This window comes from Palaemon carinicauda, chromosome 18, assembly GCF_036898095.1.
Source record: "Palaemon carinicauda isolate YSFRI2023 chromosome 18, ASM3689809v2, whole genome shotgun sequence".
Lineage (NCBI taxonomy): Eukaryota > Metazoa > Arthropoda > Malacostraca > Decapoda > Palaemonidae > Palaemon > Palaemon carinicauda.
In genome coordinates this window covers 41267671-41286245 of record NC_090742.1, presented here as the reverse complement: position 1 = coordinate 41286245, position 18575 = coordinate 41267671, and the positions used below count along the sequence as shown (strand labels likewise).

Here is an 18575-nt window from a genome sequence, read left to right as displayed (position 1 = left end):
TATATTTACTGATCAGCAAATAAAAAATTTGTATAATTTTTACGTTCTCAATTATTTCTGATAAAATTTTCTACAAAGATGTAGAAATTTTAATTGAATTTTATTCGAGCTTTTAAAAAGTAATTTCAGGATATCATTTTCGCTTCACTAGTTTCATGAACAGTTCGCTATGTAATCTGGTCTGTTAACATGGATATATATTTTTCTCTTCATTCAAACAGAAAAGCAATTATTTTTCCTTTTAATTATAATAGGACAATTAAACAAAAACTTTTCCCTCTCTCATTATCATATTAGATAAATCGAGATTAACGAATTGGGGTACTTCAACTTGACCTTTATTTAGCTTTTCTAAAATCTATGCCATTCAAAAGTATCTTCACATATCTATTTTTAAATATGTATCCAAGCCGGATACATCTAGAAAAGACAGTATTTAATCATTGTTCAAAAGCTTCTTAGAAACTCTCATTATTTGAAGAACACTTCTCGTAAGATTTTCATAAGAAAAGGTCTTGCGTTCATTTTTCTTCCACTGATGACAGGCAAGACATGATAAATGTATCAGAAGCTTTTTCTAACATTTTCTTTTTCCTTTTTTTTCAGGTGGATCGAAGGTTGGTTGAAAAAGTGGCGCCAGTCCGTCTGTGTCGACAAAGGCCGCTTGGATGAATACCTTCGTTGTCAAGACACCGTCCATCGCCTCCGCCAAACTCCCTGTAGCAACAAGAAGAACAAGTCCATCATGGAGGCCCTCAAGACGGACTTGGAGTGCGGGTCCGCTGCTGGTGCGGACCTGGCATCCCCTTCGCCATTACTGGCACTTCTTCTTTTGGCACTCCCTTTATGGATGACGGCGCCGTAACCACATCTAGGCGCGTTATGATCGATTCTCCTCAGTTGTTCAACATTTCTCATAGAATGTCTCTCTCTCGACCCCCTGTCCAGAACATCAGCCGCCATCTGGAGATCAGCAGTGACCTCCTTGTTGGGAGATACCAAAGAAGCATTCACGGGGACGAGGTCAAGTCAAGTCACGACAAACGAAAGGATAATTTGGATTCCAGCTGGCATTCGCATTCGTCAAACAAGGCATCGTCTCCAAGACCAAAATTAGGAGCCTTTTCCAAAACTGTTTTAGTCAACAAGAACATCAGTGTCACTTTGCTGAATCTCACTGGCGACGAAATAGCAATGAAAGAAGAAGATCGTAGAGCTATAAATGGGAATCATTCCAGTTTGGGAAAAGATTCCCAACGAAGAAAATTATCTGAAACATCGCCAATACAATCGATGCCAGAAGCGAATGAAAACAAGTCTCCAGGAGCATCCGTTTCCAATGGGAAGATAAATCCAGATACAATTCCCTATAATTCCGTTAATGGAGAGATCAATGAACATGAATCAGTCGGTGGTCCAGGGGATGATGATGCTGATGAAGAACTCAATGAAAACAACATGGTAGCGGTTAATTGCGGTGATGTCCAGTACGATGATATCTGTAGGTGTTGGTGGTCATTTGTTCAGAGTCATAATTTGGCCTATGATAACTTTGATAATGATAATGACGAGGATGCCACTTTGTGTCCTACTTCGGACCCTCATTCATCCGATTTATATCTTCCTCCTCCTCCTCCCAGATTACCACCTCCCCCTCCTCGTCCTCCCTTTCTCGACTTCTCCTCTTTGATGAACTGCAGTCTCTCGTCTCCTTTAAATTCTTGCTCGAAGCTCTTTTCTTCTTCTCTCGTGTGTCCTCTTTCTCTCCCTTCTCCTCCACTCCTTTCTTCCTCTCCGCCCCCTCCTCGTCTTCCACCTCCTCCCCCACTCCCTCCTTCCCCCTTCCTTCCTCCTCATTATTATAATTTCAGCTCCTGCGAGAGAGAGCAAAGATATCCAATATGCTTCCTTTGAACATCCCATGTTCTTTCATGCTAATGTTGTGTTCTGTTTATTGGCTTAATCATCTTGATAACTTTGTTTTATCAAAAATTATTATAGTTACTGGTTATATAAATTTTCTAACTCTATCTTAACTTCTTCCCCGTCAGTTTCCTTTCACTTACCTGGTCTCTAGATCAAAATTTCGGTTTATGTAAAATTAATATATTCTACTCATAACAAAAAAGATGCTTCTTTTGACCCATCTTTGATTTCCAGTATAATAGATTCATTCGTAATTCATGAAATTTTCAAAGAGGGGCGAGGGAGAGAGATAGGAATGTATATATATATATATATATATATATATATATATATATATATATATATATATGTTATATATATATATATATATATATATATATATATATATATATATATATATAAATTGTTGACATAATGTGATCCCGTAGTTTTCGTATCGTAGCTTTGCAGATAGGGCCAAGTAGTGTTATCAAGAAAAGTGAGAGAGAGAGAGAAAGAATGAATATAAACATAAACGTCTTCCCGGATCCCTGTATTTTCTTCCTCTTGTTTTTCAACCAGGGGGAGATAAAGTAAGAACAACATCCGGCAATAATCAACGGCCGATATAATCGCCGGTAATCGTTCTCACGTGATGTTTTTGTTTTTCTTCGCGCCAAAACTGTGGTTCCGCCTTGTTGGCGGGACTCGCAGCAGGAGCGTTTGAATATAAAGAAACGTTCGCCGTGTCAATCGATGTCGTTTTATTTGTTGATTGATTTCTTTGATGTACTGTTTCACTCGTTGCCAAGAGCTAAGAGAAATGTCTTGTCCTCAATCTAGGATCTGTATTACTGTTTAGGGCTGAAAGTGAACATAAAATTCTATATTTTCATTCCTAGCTTCGTGAGTGAACCGGAACTAGATATTGTTTCTATTATTACAATGTTGTTTGTTGAACTTCCGAATGCCATGGTAATTCGGAGTCTTCTTGAGGAATTAATCGAGTATACCAAAATTAGAATTTAAATGAAGAATAAATTGAATGACATGCACCAGATAAGTTTTATCTGGATATGGAGTATATTATGAACCTGATAGCCATAAGTTGTTTTTTGAATATAGATTTTATTATGAAGAGACTGTCATATACTTGATATGTGTTTCTATGATAAGATTAAGACCAGCAGGTTTCTGTATATGTCCTATAATATATAAATAAAAGAACAATTTGTAATAACTGTCTTGTTTACTGTTAGAAAAAACAGGAATTCAGTTGAGAGTAGAATTTGTCATTGCGAAACAAAGTCCAATTAAAATCCCTTATTCCCTGTACAGTAGAAAACGGTTCCTGTAATTGTAATGACCTTAAATGACCTAACCCTTACTTCCTCCTCCCCATCCCTCATCCTTAAGAGTGCACATCAATACATGCATTTAAAAGTTACCAGATTTTATAAATGGTAATCCTTTTTACTTCACACTTTATTCCATGTATAGAATAAAAGGATATGTGATAAGTCTCATGTTTTATTTATTCGTTCTCCTCCTTGAAAGCAATGCTCGGTAAAGGAATGAAATAGGTTCCTTATCTATCTATCTATCTATCTATCTATATATATATATATATATATATATATATATATATATATGTGTGTGTGTGTGTGTATATATATATATGTGTGCATATACATACACACACATATATATATATATATATATATATATATATATATATATATACAATATTATATATATATATACATATAATATATATATATATACATATATATATATATGTATATATATATATATATATATATATATATATATATATATATGTATATGTGTGTATGTGTGTGTGTGCAAATACAAACTTTATGTAAAAGGGAATCAATATTTTTTTAATGAGTTTCAATATTCAGTAAACCTAACATTGTAAACAACAGCAGCTAATTTAGTGTCTAAGCTTTCTTCAATGGAAACATTGATATTCAATGAATACCAAAATTGATCAGTTTTTTTACCAAGTAGGCAGTAATAGGTTATAAAATAAAATAAAAACATGAATTTAAATGAGAAGTTTTGATATCGGTAACAATCACCAATGCAAATGGATAAGTGTAAAATAATATTTAGTTAAATACTAATAGAATGCCATATAATATTACATCATGTTCAAACATCGTAATTCTAGATATGTAGCTCTGTTCGTTGCTGAATTTAAATTTAAGGTAATAAACAGCTATGCTTATTTTTACTTTGAAATTTATATTTTATTGCGAAGAAACCCCCAATTTTGTTCAAAATTGATCAAATACGTGGTTTGATGACAGCAAAATCTTATGTTGACGTACGTCAACAGAAGACAAATTTGAATTGATTCATTCCACGTACCATGTCACTCTTTCGTAATCCGGCATATCTACGGCAACCGCGCCTTTTTTCCATTCGCCGGGTCTTTGCCGCTGTTCTCGGCTTAAGTCAAGACCCCGGGCTTGAAATTCAGAAGCGTCATAGCTCATCCTCCTTCCCTTTGGGATGGTCGATGACCCAACGTTTTCGCAATGCTCCTGAAGCCGAATATGGCAGCGACAGTCCGCGTCTCCTCTGCAGTATTCTTTAGTCCAGTCAAATTAGGAAAAGAAAATGAAAAAATTCATAACAAGCGGAAAATTGGAGAATGTTTTCTTCAGACAATTAGAAATAACATATCAAAAGTCCCCATCCGTCCACCCTGAGCTTCGTGCGCCATCTAGGAAAATGGCCGTCAAATTTAAGTTTTTCGCTATTTCCATGGAAACCATTGATCTTAGGAAAATAACTGCCCAATACATTATTTTTCATCATAATATTTTCTACAAAAGATGTTCAATGCATATTTTTTTTTATGAATGATAGTTTTAATGATATTCTCGGTTTTGTAACCATATTAAATTGTGTGAGCATGCCCATGTGAATTTATTCACTTGCTTTTGACCTGATACTTGGCTATTTCTTTTTATTTTTTATTTTTTTTTTTGCACTATAGTATTTTATAAATGGTTATCCTTTTTGTTTTGTTTTCATTTCAGAATATACTTTAAAAATGGAAGGAACCACAGATCAAAGTGAGTTATGTGTACTTTGCGAAGAACGCTTAATAGAAAGTGAAAAAGTTTGTGTTAAGAAAGGTTTGTCGACACTTGTTGAAGCAAGTAAGAAAAGAGGAGATGATAAGTGGCAAAAGTGGGTTAATTTATCAACTATTCAAGTACACATAAAATTCAGTAATGACTATACTAGAGAAAAGAGTATAAAAGCAGCTTATAAAAAAGATACAACTGACCAGGAGGAAACAGGGTCACCTATTAAACAGAAAATTAGATCAAAAGAAACTGTTTGATTTCAAGAAAAGTATATATTTTGTTTTCAAGAGTGCTCTGAAAAAGAGGAAAAGAAAAAACCTCTCCATAGACGGCAAGTAGTTAATAGAGTAATGGCCTTAGACTTTGGAAAAAATATGCTGGATAAATGCATCAATCGTAATGATGACTGGGGCAGAAAAGTAAAAGCAATTATAGTTGGTGTTCATTGTTTGGTTGCAGAAGAAGCAAGATACCATAGGTCATATAGCTCCAAGTTTTTTTTCGAAGGACGACCCGATGATGAAGATATAGAAACTGGCTTAGAGAAAGTTTGTTCATATATGGAAGACAGTGATGACTGTCAATTTATTTTGCAGGAATTGTTAGATGTGATGCATCAAAACCAATCTTGCAGGACAAGTGGAAGCCATCTGAAAACCAAATTACAAGGAAAAGTATGGAAATGATGTTATAACTACCCTCCAAAGAAAGATTCCCATTGTATGTTTCCGCAAATCAGGAGATAAATTGCTATGTAATTCTTGGTATAATGAAAAACTCCATAGTGAGAAAAAAGAGCAAATGAGGATTGTTAGAACTGCAGCAGCTATTATTAAAGAGGACATAAAGTCAAATGTGTACGACTCCAGCAACTATCCTTCTCTTGAGGGACTCTTTAATAATGTTGAAAACAACATACCTGATTCTCTTCAAGTTTTATTACATGAAATAATTGAAAAAGGAGGAAAGGGAGATACAGACAACAAACACGGGGTATGCTCTGCTATAGCTCATTCAATCCTACAAGCAGTCCGTCCAAGAACATTTGTCTCTCCGATCCTACTCGGAGTAGCTGTTTACGTACACAGGAAATTTGGATCAAGACTCCTGGTACATATTTTACATAAACTGGGATTCTCTACTGGATATAATGAAGCACAACTCTTTGAAGCATCTTGTATGAAAACTACCCCTCCTAATATTTTGCCTGATAGTTTCATGCAGTTTGTTTTTGATAATGCAGATTTTGATGTGCACACAGTAGATGGGTTTCACACATTTCACTGCATGGGAGGCTTTGAATGTGTAACACGAGCAGGCTCAATGATCAAACCAGAAGTAATTGAAAGACTGAAAAAAATGCCATCTGCTAGAGAAATTTCTTTGTGTTCATCTATAACAGTGAAACCCTTCACAAGTTATAGTGAAAGTGGACTGAAAAGGATTGAAATTGAGGATCTAAAGAAACTTACATCAAATCCTAGTGAAAAAATTACAACGTCATCTTGTCATTTGCTATGGTTGAGTGGGAAGTGGATGAAATTTAAGGATATTTCACACTAGAATGGATTTATGGAGGCTATCCATAATAGCGAGGACTTTGATACGACGTCCATTCGCTTCTTGCCTTTCCTTGATTTAAAGGCTACCTCTTCTGATGCAATAAACAGCGTGTTACATTTTGCATCTGATTCATGTAGAAAAGCGAGTAAGAGTGTGACATGTGTTACTTTTGACCAGCCACTATATTGGAAGGCAAGAGAGATTGTGTCCTCTACTGAAAACAGTTTGAATTTAGGTAATGTTTGCGTGCAACTAGGTGGTTTTCATCTCTTAATGTCATTTATGGGTTCTATTGGGTACATCATGGCCGGTAGTGGATTAAAAGAAGTGTGGGAGACAGTTTATGCACCTAAATCTACAGACAAAATGATGACAGGACACAGCTTTGCCAGAGCCCTTCGAGCACATCTGTTAACATATGCTGCATTGGGCCAGCTTCTTTTAGATGGTGCAACCATTTCTGATGAGGATAAACAAGAGGTTCAGTCCATGCTTCAGCAGTATGATAACAAAACATTGACTGCAACATCAGTAAAGGAGTCGGCTATCATAAATAGCATTGTAAAGAAATTTAACACCCATGTGCAAGAAGTTGCCTTAAGGGTCAAAACAGCAATGCTTTGGATACAATATTTCCAGATGGTGACTGTGATGCTACACTATATATAGGCTTAAAGACTAGGAAATTGGGAATTACACCTACTGTGTGTTCAAAAGAGTTATACCTTACTTTCATGCAGCTGGTCACTTAGTTTATGCAAAATCGTGCCACTTATACTTGCAAGATATGCATGATTTACACCAGCATATGACTGATGAAGATTTTGTCAAGTTTACAAAGAAAGGATTTTTTACAATCAGGCGCTCAATCAAGAATTGGGCTGGTCTATGGTCAGATCTTACGGTTGAACAAACGCTAATGAGGACCATGAAGACCTCAGGAGGGCTGACACATGGGTGAGGGATAACCGATAGTGTATTGAGTCGGTAGATTCTTGGCATGCCAGATACATGTGAAATGTGCACCAAAGTTGAGGAGTTTTGTGGATTGAGAAGTTCGTATAGTGAACAGCACATTGAACTACGACCTTCAAGGATTGTGAGAGATAATGAAGATACAGAAAAGATTTTGCAGTGGTTTCTGTCTCATCCACCCTTTTCAGACAATAAGGAGATTATGTCACTTGTAACTGGGATATCTGGTGATAATAAAATAAACTGCTACAAAAGCAATGAAATTGGATTGGAGAGTATGAATGCCATAACTGGACAAGCTTTCGGTGAGGTAAAATTGAAGAGCAAAAACCATGTTTTACTTCTGGCAACAATAAACTCAAGTGTCACAATACGAGAAGATATTGTTCCTGTTGATACAACTCTTCTGTTTCAAAGAATAATGCATACATTAGACACTAGTACTGCTGATCTGCAAGGTTGTTTTCAGTACGAGCTTGCCCCAATGCCACCTGCATTATTTACTGAACAGGGCATGAGAAAGACCAACAAAGCTGCAATGTAGTGTTCAATGATAAGAGTACTAGTACATATCATTATCTGGATGAAGCAGTTTTCATTGTAGATGGAGGTTTTCTACTTCATCTTGTTGTGTGGCCATCACACATTCAAGGGCTCACTTATGATGAGGTCTATGAGACATACATCTCATACATCAAATAGTATTACCACACAAAGGCAGTCATTGTGTTTGATGGATACGGTGAGTCAAAATCTAGTACAAAGTATGCAGAGAGACAATGCAGATCACGCACATTGCAAACTACTGATACGATTTTTTACCCCAACACCAAAGTATGCATTAGTCAAGAAAAAATCCTATCAAATGAGCATAACAAACCGTGATTTATCAGCCAGTTGTCCAGAAAACTAGCTGAAAATGGTATCTCGGTGAAACAAGCACCTGATGATGCAGATTTATTAATTATACAGACAGCTATTCGAGAGTGTTTGAACTCTGAGAGCACCATCGCTGTTGTTGATGTTGACCTTCTTATACTTCTGACTGCACTGACACCAGAAAGCAAAAATATTACTTTCTTGAAACCTGGTCGTGGAAAAGTGCCTGCCCGACACTACAATTCTTCTGATCTATAAGCTTCACTTGGTTCACTAAAGGATTACATTCTTTTCATTCATGCTGCCAGTGAGTGTGACACAGTTTCGTCTCTCTTCGGACAAGGGAAGCTTAAACTATTCAGACTTTTACAGAACAAAGAAAGACTGAGAAAGCATGTAGATGTATTTAATAGCAAGACACCAACACAGAAATCAGTGGCTGATGCAGGAGAGAAGTTACTTATTGCCCTATATGGAGGTCCTGATGAAGAATTTCGATTGAAGTGCTTTAGGAGAGCAACAGTACGTTGTAAAAGGCAAGTAAAACTTGAAAGACTTCCCCCAACAGCAGAAGCATCAAAACAACATTTTCTTCGTGTGTACCATCAGGTTCAACTATGGCAGAGCAATCCACTACCCCCTGAGCAGTGGGGATGGATAAAAGGCAATGATGGCTTGGTTCCTGTCACCACAGAAATACCACCCGCACCTGAGAAGTGGCTACATTTGATATCGTGCACATGCACAAAGAACTGTGTACGGAACTGCAGCTGTGTAAAAGGGGGTCAAAAATGTTCCATCGTATGTGTATGTTGTCGAGGGGTTTCTTGCTCAAACTCTATAATCCAATCCAAGGAAGAACCAATGGATGAACTGGAGACTCCCTCACGTGATACTGATGAAAGTGACAATGAAGATCATGAAGAATCTGTTGAACCAGAAGAAATATGTCATGCAAACCAACAGGAAATTAGCTGCGAACAACCAGTCAATAATTCAGGTACGGCAAAATCAAGTGTTTTACCATCTACTTCTACTTCAGTGGAGCCCCTAGAGCGTCCAAGGAAATAGTTAAGATCACAGATTTAGTGTAAGAAATTGTATATGAAGGAAAGGATCAAGATAGTTGTGGATTAGGCCTAAAGGGGAAACCACATTAAAAAAAAAAAAAAAAAAACCTACGTACTTTACCTCATGGGTGGTGTGGAAAAAAGTACGAATTTAATATATTGTGCTGGTAAAAACTTGATATAGCTTGCAAACTATCACTTGTAGAGTACATATGCATGAAACCTCTTTTGTAGAGAATTTGGTGAGCTATAATAATGCACTGAATAGTCATTTTCGTCAGACTAACCGTTTTCATGAAAATAGCAAAACAAGGAAATTTGGCGGCCATTTTCCAAGATGGCGGACAAAGCTCAAGGTGGATCAATGGGGACTTTTGATATGTTATTTCTAAGTGTATAAAGAAGTCATGTGCAAAATTTTAGCTTGTTATGATTTTTTCATTTATTTCACTAAAATATGACTAAAATGACTGGACTACTTGTCTAGAACACAATGTTGCCTGCCTACCGGGTCCTTGCTCACGGTTGATCTCTCGCTGACAGTTGGTCTCCGCCAGGCTCTGCCGTCTGTGATGTGTGGACAGTTGGGTTCGTTTCTTCGACCAGATGGTGCAGTAGAGGAGACAGGTAAATGTCATGATTGCAGTTAGCGCTAGTGCAATTGACAGAAGAATGCCACCAAACTTCTCTGTAAAATCACGATAAGAAACAGTCACAAAGCGGGTAACTTGTCAGTGTGTGAGATAAATTTAATATTCAATCCTTAATGAAGTAATACAATTCTATTGAATCCCTTCATTCTTGTCAAGTTTGTATTCACAAAGAGAATTATGAATTTCAAAGTTTGATATCGATGTTGTTAACTATTAAATCTACTGAAATTAGGCACTGTGCCAGAGTACCTATGAATACCCTAGTACAAACATTATGCCTTTATTGCATCTATCACGATCCAAAGTTTATCCCACTCCCCCTCGTTGTAAGGAAATCAAAGGCAGCAGTTAAAAAATGGCCATCAAATGCACGCTATGGTGCATTTGCAGTATGAAGTCTGTTCAAGGTGTGGAAGATATCTGTGAATGAGGTTCTACCAGTTTGACAGCCAATTATCAGATCAAGGTTTGTGGTAGCCTAATGGAAACGTCCCTGCCTGACGATCTGCTGGGTTGGGTTCGAGACCTGCTCATGTTCAATAGTTTCTTGTAGTGTCTGTAACCTCACCATCCTTGTGAGGTAATGACGGGGGTTTTGGGAAGCGTAAAGATCTACCTACCAAGTTATCAACAGCCATTGCCTGACCCCCTCTGGTCCTAGCTTGGGTGGAGAGGGGGCTTGGGTGCAGATCATATGTAGGCCTATGTATGATCAGTCTCTAAGAGGGAGCATCTAGAGCATTCTCCTGCTAGGGCATTGTCACTGTCCCTTGCCTCTGCCATTCTTGAGTATTTTTTAAACCTTGGGTCTTTAAACCTACCTACCTACCAAGCCATAACCCTGTCTCATATATAATGTGTGTGTGTATGTGTATTATTCATTTATCATTCATTTTCGACTTTTTCACACAACTTATATGAAGTAAGTCTAACTCGGTGTTGTCTACGAACCCGTTTTTTGCACCAGGATGAAGTATAATGAAACAAATTTCGTTCCGCGTTAGCTGTCGTACTCCAGAGACTGTGATTTGTCTATCCAATGCATTGGAACAGAGTAATTCTGATTCACCCAAGTTTCATCCAGATACACGTTGTATTGGGAGGCCAGATTAACTAAATTTATGTCTCGAACAAAAAATAGGACGAGCTGCTGTAACAACGTTCCTCTCCTTGAGTAATTTGTGGCCATGAACCTTGGCATATTTGAAGCCAATCTCATTTAAAAATCGTATATGGGAGTTTTTTTTTCCGCCACTGAAAGAGAATTTTCCTCATTCAGTAGTTCTTGATTTTTTTTTTTTTTTTGCAGTCAGGACTTCAGCCTACCATCACCACCACAATGTGGCAAATGGGAAAAAAATCCATGACAGGTCATGGATTTTAAACAAATCTACTTTTATAATCCTAAACATAGACACAAATTGTACTATATACCTTCCTTTAATATATACAGAATATATAAGATATCGCTTTCAAACAACACATGGATTGGAAATAGAGAGACGCATACACTAAGTTGATTTGGCATATTATAATTATTATTATTATTATTATTATTATTATTATTATTATTATTATTATTATTATTATTAGGTAAGCTACAGTCCTAGTTGGAAAAGCAGGATGCCAAACGGCCAAGGGCTCCAACAAGGAAAAAAACACACCGACTGTATGTTTAGTATACCTTCTTTTGAAATCTTTGTCTTCCATCTTGTCCAGACTCATCTAATTTTTTCTTCATAATGCAACTTTGGGATTCTCAAAAGTTTGTCTCTTGGTACTGAATGGGACTTCCTATTCCCAGCGCCAACAATAATAATAAATCCAAATGGTTTGTAACACACACTAGGATGCAGCCTTTAGTACAGTGAAGCAGTTTCGCCATTACAGGAAGACAGTTTAAGTATAGATTTATTTGTTGTACAGTTACCTTCATTAACTCCAGTACACTTCACGGGATCCCAAGGAGACGGCTTACAGCTGTGCATTGTCGCAGGTAACGCTCTTTAGCAAAAGAGTAACTGTTGGCAATGACGCCTGTAAAACAAAGTCATTGAACTTGTAAATACGTGATCAAAAGCATCATTAATAATTTTATGAAGCGTTTTATAGAAAAATATTATTTGCTTGAAACTACTTCGTAAAATTATAAAAAATGCTTTTGATCACGTGTTTACAACCACATGCAGCGCAATCAAGTCTCTTGCTAAACAACGTTACCTCCTACAATGTACAGCTTGTCAGACATCTCCTTAGCTTCCAGTGAAGTGTGCCAGAATTAATGAAGCTAGCAGTACCCTCAAGCAAGAGAACGCTAACCAAAGACAGTGGATGACCATGGTACGGAGGCTATGGCACTATCCAAGACTAGAGAACAGCGGTTAAATTTTGGAGTGTCTTAAAAGAGCTTATTATAGCTGAAGAGTCTTTGCTACCCTTACCATGTAGAAAGTAGCCATTGAACAATTACAGTGCAGTAGTTAACTCATTTAGTGAAAAAGATTTTTACGGTTTCCTCGTGTTGTCAGGTGTATGAGGAAAAAGTAGAATGTGTAAAGAATAGCTCAGACTATACGGGTGGGTGTGTAGGGAAAGGAAAAATGAGCTGTAACCAGATAGGGATACAATGTAGTACTATCTGGACAATCAAAGGACCCAATAAATCTGTAGTGGTAGTATCTCAACGGGTGCCTGGTGCCTTGGCCAACCTTATCAGCCCCACCCTGAGCAGACTTCGTGTTCTGAACAAGCAGTAGTTTTTTTTCCTCTTAGTACTACTACTACTACTACTACTACTACTACTACTACTACAAATGGAAGTTAAAGAAAGGGATTGAAAAGAATATCTGAGAGGGAAGGAAAATTAGTACCCTCTTGCTTGAGGGTACACTCGGGCATATTCTATCTTATTTCTTTTCCTCTTTTTTTATTGTTTATATATGAAAGAAACAATTTAAAGTTGTCGCTGTTCTTAAAATATTTCAGTTTGATTTTTCACTACATCTCTTGTAGTTTATTTATCTCCTTGTTTCCTTTCCTCACTGGGTTATATTTCCATGCTGGAGCCCTTGGGGTTATGCCATCCTACTTTTCCAACTAGGGTTGTAGCTTAGCTTGAAATAGTAATAATAAGAGAGAGATAACTAGCATATTCTTCGGGGCCAGTTCTTCGCCGTTGCCTTCGACTTCCTTTACAACAAGTGGGTTAACGAAACTTTGGACGGTGATAGTACATTATTATTATTATTATTATTATTATTATTATTATTATTATTATTATTATTATTATTACTAGCCAAGCCACAACCTAGTTGGAAAAGCAAGATGCTCTAAGCCCAAGGGCTCCAATAGAGAAAAATAGCCCAGTGAGGAAAGGAAATAAGGAAATAGATAAATGATGATAACAAATTAACAATAAATGTATTTTCAATAGCTATTCTTCAAACGAAAACTAGAAAATTAATTTCATAATGTGGTTAGCACGTTCTAAATAACATATACGGGCGATAAAAATCATTCATTTAAATAAAAAGAAATAAGTTGTGTAGGCTACAGTGTGAGCCAGCAATTTTCAAATCATTTTTGGGGGTTAAACAAATCCTTATCGTGTGTTTCATTCGGTAAAAAAATATGTATTGGTAACGTTATTGGATATTTTTAATCGAAAGGCATTTCCCTCAGGCTACGAAACATTCCATTATCTGTTTCTGATATTCGGCATTTCTTAGACCTCGACCGTCTTTCAAAATTCTTGACTGAGCGTTAACATAATGAAAAATACTTGTGATCGAAATTTAGACAACTAAACTCTACGACTGAAAACGATAACGTGTTTGATTTGTATAATTTGGTATATCAGGCAGGTTATTTATTAAAAGCTGACGATATGAAAAAACGAAAGCATTTTTTTTAATTCCTTATACCAAAAAAATCGGGATTTCTCTCGCTATTTAACGAGAGAGAGAGAGAGAGAGAGAGAGAGAGAGAGAGAGAGAGAGAGAGAGAGAGAGAGAGAGAGAGATAAGTACTTACCATAAAAATTTAATCCCTTGCAGTGCTCAGCATAAATATCCAACTTCTCGTGAGAAAGACTGGCCGTGTAAGGGCCTTGGGTACCTTCCATTAATCGTATCTTGTTAGTAGAAATAGAAATAGTTTCCAATTCCAGGTATTCCCCTGTTATGATCAGTTTGATCTCGGTCCACTCGTTTACCCGAAATGGTTGCCAAAATTCTTTTTTTTGGTTGACCGAATAGGAATCCCTCTCTATTATCAATGTCACCTTCTTCTCGTCTCTGTCCACAATTGCAATCCTGAGTTGAAAATCGGCAGCAACAGGCCTTACTCGGAAGTCGATCTTATAAACGTCACCTCCTTTGTTAATCATTTCCATATGGATGTTCATGGGATTTTGGTTAGATGAATTGCATTCTATAAAGATATGGAAAATCATTTTAGTGAAAGTGCATAACTATTTTCTTTGACATTCATAACTCTATCAAACACAAACGAGCACACACACACAGACTATTGTCCCTTCTTCTTTCCCATCGTTATTCCTACATTAAGGGGTCGGTTTCCTGATACGCCGTCTCCAATACCTTCTATCAAAGGCAACCTCTTTCGTCATACCTCTTCTCTCCATATCATCCTTCACTTTATCTCGTCATCTAATTTTCTGGCTCCTCACTCCCTCTCCACCATCCATCCTCAACACGTGCCCACACAATCTGTCGTGACACTCTTATCACCTCTGTAATCTTTACTACGCCTGCCATTCTTCTTATCTCGTTTTCTACTTCATTTTCGCGTAAATTACATACCTCAAATATATTTTGCATCTTTATTTTTGCATGTTATGTACTGATAAATTTCCTCACACTATTATCAGAGAGTATGAAAGTAAGAAGTATAAATTGGTCATCAAATAAGAAATAAATCCCGTTGTGATATAAAGAGTGAGAAAAACTACCGATGGACGGTCAGTTCTTTGTGTAATGATCTCGTGCGGAATTTTGATGAGGTCGGTATCCCGAGGACAAAAATATCTCCCCAGACTTTATTTTAGGTCAAAGGCTCCTTAATTAGACGGTAAAACACTGTTCTGTTTACCCAAGAACGTCTTCTCGAGTTCAGGACTTAATAAGGATGATGGAGGAAAATACAGATTTTTTTTTTTGGGGGGGAAGGGTATGAGCTAACTTTGTCATAATATTTTCTGCAAATTACAACCGTCAGAAATCATATTTATTGTTGTAGTACACTTTCGCATGCCCTTCTGTGTCAATAACACCAGTTAGTTACCCATTTATTGCTCCAAAAATACCAACATACATCCTCTCACTAACAATTCCAGCCGTTACACAAATTCATGCATGCATGCAAGCTACAACAACTCCCATTAAAATCATTACGTATTATAAAACTGGATACTATTGTTCATTTAGATAAAAGTTACATTTAGACCAGGCACTTACCTGCAATGGTAATTTCGATGACGGTCGCAGTCATGATAAAGAATGATAGAAGATTCGCCATCTGAATCAAATGCTCTTCTTTGTGTTTCTCTGTCGATGAAATATAAATAGAAAATTGGGATTTTTTTTTTTTTTGGAATGTTTTGGCAATTAAACCTTCTTATTCATAGATTCACTTTTCTCTATTAATCTAAATTAACAATTTAATAGATAATATGTACATATGTAAACTTCCCTCTGCTCCATCAACTAGACACGAACATTATATATATATATATATATATATATATATATATATATATATATATATATATATATATATATATAAATATATATATATATATATATATATATATATATATATATAAATTATATATATATATATATATATATATATATATATATATATATATATATATATTCGTGCTAGTCCACTGCAGGACAAAGGCCTCAGACATGTCCTTCCACCCCTGATTGGTTATGATATTTTCAGGATCCAGGGAAGGGTCTTTCTAAACAGTATCCGCAAATATTCTTAGCTCGTAAATCCATCGTTTTCTCTTCCTTCTCCTGTTTCGTTTGCAACCTCAAGGGCCCGTTCCCTTATTCTTGTTCATCAACATTATATATATACATATATATATATTTATATATATACATATATATACAATATATATATATATATGTATATATATATATATATATATATATGTATATATATATATATATATATATATATATATATATATATATATATATAAAGATATACCGGGTGGTTCTATGGCAAGCAAAGAGGCAATCAATGTCACATTCGCCCTTTCATTATTGGATAAACATTTCACGCTATCAGCCTCATCAAATTACATCAGCAGTGCGTCGGACAAACAACCAGAATAGTGTTATGTGACACAATGCAGTAACATTCCATGAACATCAAAGACTATTTCATATCAACTTATCAGCATGCATTTTCTTCAAGTGGTCTTGCAGCCTCAAAAAACTCTAATCCATACTTTTGGAGATGCTAAGCTTTTTCTAGATATTGATCTATTGAACATAATCCCAAATTTCTCCCACGATACATACATATATATATATCTATATATATATATATATATATATATATATATATATATATATATATATATATATATATATATATACATATATATATATATATATATATACATATATATATATAAATATATATATATATATATATGTATATATATATATATATGTATATACATATATATATATATATATATATATATATATATATATATATATATGTATGTATATGTATATATATACTGTATATATGTGTATATATATATATATATATATATATATATATATATATATATATATATATATATATATATATATATATATATATATAGTAAGAGTGTGGGCGTGTGTACTACTTTAAACTCACCCTGTCGAAAGGTTGAATACGAATGGGGTTTGAAGATGCTAGTTCTTCCGTGATTACCACTTGCGACACTGAGAGAGAAATGAAAATACGGTGCTATATGACGCTATTCATTTTTTTTTTCTTTTTTAAACATCCGGTGGCTAATCTTGTTCACGGTGGTAAACAGATATTGATGGAATAACACGGGCGCAGTGCCGGGACCGCATTATCCATAAGCCTGACTAGGCTGAAGCCTATGTAAAATTTTTCCTTTTAGCGTTAAATGGAAATACTATAGATTATTCACTTCAGTTGTATTATTATTGTAATATATTGTACAAAAACAGATTGTGAAATATGTCATGAGGGGGAGGGGGGATGAAGCTCGGAGCCTCGGCGACCTGCCATGGGTTAAATACAGCACTGGATACAAAAGTTACAGTTTCGTTTAATATTGACCATTAAATTCCAGTTGGTAGGGCCATTCCTACCGATTGACATAGAATATAATTCTGAAGAATGCATCATTCAAAATAGGCCGTGGAGGAAAATACGGAGATGTGGGATCCAAGGTCTGGAGGATAAGTTTCTTGTTTATGTCGGAAACCTATAGAACCTAATAAAAGCTCAATGAAGTCCTCCAACAGTATAAAGGCGGTTGGGTATATATAAAAACAAAAGGTGTGTTTTTCCAATTTATGTCTTTTATAAAAGTATCACTTGCCGTTAAAAGATTCCTAATATTATACCTAGCCAACCATCCAAGTATGAATGGTTTGTTCTTGAACCAATATGTGCTTAAGTACATGAATATATTGGTTTTCCTTCACGTCACTTTTGGCTGATGTTATCCTGCCATATTACACCAGTTACGTCAGGTATTAATGATTACGTAATACATTAGGGAATTCTAATTTTCTTTTTATTCGTAAGAAATCGATTGACATGACATGAAAAGAAACACACTAGGTAAATTTAGACAGAATTAAATATCCTATTGCTAGTTTCCACCCTGGTAAGCGAACTGGTTTATTTATTACATTTAACAAGAACGCCTAAAATGGGAATAATTCTCTCTATATTAAAAACAAAAGAGCTCTTATATCATCGTTCAAGAGAAAGTATTCGCCTATCTTATTAAATTTGAAAAATGCACAAAACTTGGGTCTTCATTCAAGGTACTAAACGCTTCTAATGCCTCCTTAGAATTGAGAATATTTTTTTCTTTATATTTTTCCGTGTATAGACATCGACAAGTATGGCTCAGAATGAAGGCTGGGTAGATATTCATAACGTTCAAATATATTTTCGGCATTATGGATGTTACTCGGATTTATCTTTCTTTTCAATATATATTTTTTTTTGTGATCATAGGGTGACCTTTCCCCCTCACGACTAGAAGGCTTAGACCTGAAGCGTACAACACAGGGAGGGTTAGTTGCCCTTTTTATATCAATCTAATAAAAGAAAAAAAAAATAAATAAATTATAAGTCAGTAACTCGAAAAC

General features: G+C 35.6%; 2 protein-coding genes across 2 annotated transcripts in view; one reads left to right on the top strand and one right to left on the bottom strand.

Moving 5' to 3' along the window:
- The window catches only part of LOC137657800 (chaoptin-like), a 706036-nt gene extending 705171 nt beyond the window's left edge, over positions 1–865 (top strand). The window contains exon 15 of the mRNA XM_068392323.1: positions 607–865. Within this exon, the coding sequence (XP_068248424.1) occupies positions 607–865 (259 nt within the window). The remainder of the gene's footprint in view (positions 1–606) is intronic.
- Positions 866–3767: 2902 nt separating this feature from the next.
- Positions 3768–17156, bottom strand: LOC137657799 (uncharacterized). The gene is made up of 5 exons (XM_068392322.1): positions 17089–17156; positions 15651–15740; positions 14206–14604; positions 10029–10208; positions 3768–4525 (listed from the first exon to the last, which is right to left on the bottom strand). Exons 2-5 carry the CDS (start codon positions 15709–15711, stop codon positions 4290–4292), a joined length of 876 nt encoding a protein of 291 aa, XP_068248423.1. The 5' UTR covers positions 15712–15740; positions 17089–17156; the 3' UTR covers positions 3768–4289.
- Positions 17157–18575: the final 1419 nt, after the last annotated feature.

What these genes read in the sequence shown, in the direction of transcription:
- LOC137657799 (XM_068392322.1), bottom strand. Translation starts at nt 15,711, where the DNA reads ATGGCGAATCTTCTATCATTCTTTATCATGACTGCGACCGTCATCGAA. An exon ending in CATCGAAATTACCATTGCAG is followed by an intron (nt 14,605 to 15,650) that starts GTAAGTGCCTGG and finishes ATATCTTTATAG; the next exon opens with AATGCAATTCATCTAACCAA. An exon ending in CAACCGTGAGCAAGGACCCG is followed by an intron (nt 4,526 to 10,028) that starts GTAGGCAGGCAA and finishes ACTGGACTAAAG; the next exon opens with AATACTGCAGAGGAGACGCG.